General features: G+C 39.5%; 1 protein-coding gene across 1 annotated transcript; it reads right to left on the minus strand.

Annotated features, from left to right (window-relative positions):
* Positions 1-2,096: 2,096 nt before the first annotated feature.
* Positions 2,097-2,672, minus strand: LOC123186664 (cysteine proteinase inhibitor 6-like). The gene has a single exon (XM_044598381.1). The coding sequence runs from the start codon at positions 2,576-2,578 to the stop codon at positions 2,192-2,194; it is 387 nt and encodes a 128-aa protein (XP_044454316.1). The 5' UTR covers positions 2,579-2,672; the 3' UTR covers positions 2,097-2,191.
* Between the last annotated feature and the right edge of the window lie 2,063 nt (positions 2,673-4,735).

A 4,735-nucleotide genomic window follows, 5' to 3' on the forward strand; every position in this document is an offset into this window, starting at 1 on the left:
CTCTCTCTCTCTCTCTCTCTCTCTGTGCCTCCATCTCTCTCTCTCTCACACACACACACACACGCGCGCGCACACACACACATCTCAACACATGCCCTATCTCTCGCCACAACCCAAATTCCTTCCTCTATCCCCTCATCCACGCTCTCCTCCATCATGTAGCACATCAAGAGGTCTAGTAATGCTCTCCACTGGATCGACCAACGTGGGATGACCAACTCCGCCTCCATCTCCTTTGTTGAGTTCATCCTTCAATGCACTTGAACACTATTGCTACTCTTATGGGAGTTGTTGGATTTAGTGGAAGAGGAAGGATGATGTAGCAGAATAGTAGAAAGTATTTCCCTCAGTAAAGAACCAATGTTTAATCGAACCAGTTGGAGCCTACAAGCTAACAAGATAAGCAGCACGTGCACACAAACATAATAAATGCTTGCCCCCAACTTGGCAAGGGGGTTATCAATCTGCTCATCTTGATAGTTGCAAGGTTAAAAGCAAATACTGATATGGAAAAAGTTAAAATAGTAATAGTAAATAAAAGAGTGATAGAAAATTGACCCGGGGGCCGTCGGTTCACTAGTGGCATCTCTCTCGAAAGCTGGTAGTGGCATGGTAAACAAATTATTGATGGCAATTCACAGATAAGCAACATTCATAACTATCACCATTCATGGCATAATCTTTTATAGGCATCAAGTCCGTGACAAGTAGACCGTAATCCAACTGCATCTACTACTATTACTCCATCCCGAAACAGCTATCCATCATGCATATTAAGGTATTAAGTTCAATGAAAAACAAAGTAATGCAATACACAAGAGGACATGATGTAGACAGAAAGAAACCTAGCAATAAGATCAATTTATGTCGTTTTATCCTTAGTAGAAACAACACATCACGTGCCTTATCCCCATTCTATCACGGGATATAGATCACCGTGAGATTGAACACATTACTATATATGCACCACTCCCTTTAAAGAATTACCCATCTATCTTCGCCAGAAGAAAAAAAACTCAGAAAGCATAGATAGCTATTCAATCATAAAGTAAAGAAACTTCAAAGGATTCAGTTATATTCAATGAACAATCTGATTTATAGGATTTCAGAAATTAAAGGATTTATAGGCGGAATAATTAGGTCAAATAGTCTTAGGGGCCCCACATGGGCAGGTGGCGCGACCATCCCCACAGGCCGCACCACGTGTGCATGTGCCTAGCTTGTGGGTCCCCTCGATCTCTCCTGAAGCTCCTAGGGTCCTTAGTTGTCCAGAAAAAATCATCAAAAAATTGGCATTGTATTTGGACCTTCCTAGATATTGATTTTTTGCAAAACCAAAAACAAGCAAAAACCATGAACTGGTGTTGGGCGCTAAATTAATAACTTAGTCCAGAAAAATAATATAAGTATATAGAGATGATAATATAATAGTATTTAAATAAAAAATTATAGATACGTTGGAGATGCATCAACTATCTATGCTCAAATTTTCCCATCTTTGTGTCCAGGAAATCCTATTATACGCTTATTGTTTAGGATAGCTGCCATTTTCCCTAATGAGAGTGTTGTAGGGCCGACCATGTTCCGGGTTTTAATTATAAATTTTCACGTGCTTTTTTCACCTTTCTTTTTTTATGTTCATTGTTTCTAGTAATATTTAATATGTACCTTTTATTGAGGCTAAATGCTCACTATCACTCGAGTGAAGTAGAAAATATGAGGAATCCCCTATTGGCAAGAACATATTAGGCTGATAGTTATCGGAACCGATGCCACCACAAAATATTTTTCCCTTTCGCAAGTCAAATGGCCGGTGGACTCCTACACAGACAGTTAGGGAGGCCACTTATATAGACTCACCTCCTTTACAGTTATTAGTATGGAACACACACAAAAATTTGTATCGAATATATAGCTTCAGGACTGTGTTCACACCACAATATATTATTGTTACTATTTTAATAAAATCCATTATTTTTATGAAATTATAGATCTATCTAGAGTTGAGACATTGCTGGTTTTATTTATGTGTTACATTTGTTTTCCCTCATCGTAATCAAGTCGCATATGTATGTTTTGACAAGCTCCAAACCACATGACAAAGCAAGAGGACAATTTATTATTGGATTAAACAAAGAACTAACAACATTCCAGGAACCAAATTATTGCTAATGAAATAACTGGTGCCCGCCTATTTCACTTTGGTAAAGGAGAGGAGCTGGCGTTTTTTCATCAACTCCTGCTCGTACAGCTCCGCCTTGTAGTTACCGTCTTCCCCACCAAAGTGTGTCACGTCGATAATGAGCTCGTAGTTCATTCCGGACACATGTTTTTGTCGGCCGCTCAACACCTTGTTGAACTTGACTGTGCAGTTCACATGCTTGTTGAACTCCAACACCGCCCAGTCACCGAGCTCCTGGATGTGGTCATCATTTATGTTCACGATTGGCTCCCACCCATCCTCTACTGTCGTGTGCCATAATTGATGTCCCATCGAATCTCCACAACGTGTGGCCGATGCGCTGGTAGCATACATGACCGTGGCAACAACGACAAGGAGGATGCTGGTTGTCCTCATGGCGTATTAACTTTGCGCCAAAGACACTATTAGTTGGTTAATGGTGTTTTGAGCTTGAGATGGCAAGTCGGTTTATGAGGGACTTTGGTGAACTTCAGAGTGAGGGGTTCTAAAACAAGTGAGACGTGGGTGCTTAAATAGACATCACTATAAGAGGTAAACATTAGTTGAATGCATATCCGAATGGGCATTAATAGGGCATTTATGACAAGCTTTCAATGGGTGCAACCGTTATCTAAACATTAATATGAAGCATACCCAAATATAAGGATACTCAATGAGAGATAATTACAGTTGAGTGTGACGATTCCACCACTGTTCAACAATCACTAGTAGAAAAAGGGTCAAATGTGAAGCACATTAGTGCCGGTTTGTAACAGAACCAACACTAATGTGATCAATAGTACCGGTTCGTGGCGGCGATCAATAGTACCGGTTCATGGCGAACCTTTAGTACCGGTTCATGCCACGAACCGGTACTAAAGAGGATGTGGCAGCCTGCGGTCAGGCTATGGCCCCACCATCACCATTTAGTGCCGGTTCGTACCATGAACCGGTACTAATGAGGTTATGGCAAGCTGTTTTTAGTCCCACCTCGCTCCCCTAACAAGGTTTTTACCACCTTTGCTATGTTACTTCTCAAACTATCACAAGCACTTGGTCTTCATTGAACTCTATGTGTAGAATTTGTGGCCGCAATACGAGTCTTCACCGGTTTACAAATCGTTGAGGACTCATATTGACAATTCAGATTGTACACAAAAAGATCATTGATGATCAAAGTATTTTTGATGTATAAGATCATATTGACAATTCTGATTGTAAAGAAATATAAGATCATGATCTAAATGCTCTTATATTTTCTGCGTTCAGTATGCACCATTCAAAGCGATGCCATCAACTTTCAACCATTTTTGCCTTCATTTGCTATTTTTCATGCATTTAATGATTTGTTTTGAGAGCTAAATGATCTTGAAATTGAAAAGCACTACAAATGAACTCTGAAAAAGTTGAAACTTGGCATGGTATCATCATTTCACCCACACAGCATGTGCAAAAAAGTAGAGAGGGTTACGGCAAAAACTGGATGCACTTTGTTTACAAACTGGACAATCTCTTTCGAAGTATTCGGGTTTCTGACGAAAACTCATCTGTTACAAAGGCATTTCATTTTTTGAACTTATTACAACTCCAGACTTTTTATGCATTCAGTATGCACCATTCAAAGCGACGCCATCAACATTCAACCATTTCTGCCTTCATTTGCTATTTTTCATGCATTTAATGATTTGTTTTGAGAGCTAAATGACCTTGAAATTGAAAAGCACAACAAATGAACTTTGAAAAAGTTGGAACTTGGCATGATATCATCATTTCACCCACATAGCATGTGCAAAAAAGTAGAGAGAGTTACGGCAAAAACTGGATGCACTTCGTTTACAAACTGGACAATCTCTTTCGAAGTATTCGGGTTTCTGACGAAAACTCATCTGTTACAAAGGCATTTCATTTTTTGAACTTATTACAACTCCAGACTTTTTATGCATTCAGTATGCACCATTCAAAGCGACGCCATCAACATTCAACCATTTCTGCCTTCATTTGCTATTTTTCATGCATTTAATGATTTGTTTTGAGAGCTAAATGACCTTGAAATTGAAAAGCACAACAAATAAACTTTGAAAAAGTTGGAACTTGGCATGATATCATCATTTCACCCACATAGCATGTGAAAAAAAGTAGAGAGAGTTACGGCAAAAACTGGATGCACTTCGTTTACAAACTGGACAATCTCTTTCGAAGTATTCGGGTTTCTGACGAAAACTCATCTGTTACAAAGGCATTTCATTTTTTGAACTTATTACAACTCCAGACTTTTTGTGCATTCAGTATGCACCCTTCAAAGTGACGCCATCAACTTTCAATCATTTCTGTCTTCATTTGCTATTTTTCATGCATTTAATGATTTGTTTTGAGCTAAATAACCCTGAAATTGAAAAGCACTCCAAAAGGAGACACATTAGTCCCGGTTTAAATTTGAGCCGGCACTAATGTGTCCATTAGTGCCGGTTCCAACGGCTAGGCGGGAGGAGCTCTTTAGTACCGGTTCGTGGCGAACCTTTAGCACCGGTTTGTGGCACGAACTGATACTAATGA

Source organism: Triticum aestivum, chromosome 2A (assembly GCF_018294505.1).
Source record: "Triticum aestivum cultivar Chinese Spring chromosome 2A, IWGSC CS RefSeq v2.1, whole genome shotgun sequence".
Lineage (NCBI taxonomy): Eukaryota > Viridiplantae > Streptophyta > Magnoliopsida > Poales > Poaceae > Triticum > Triticum aestivum.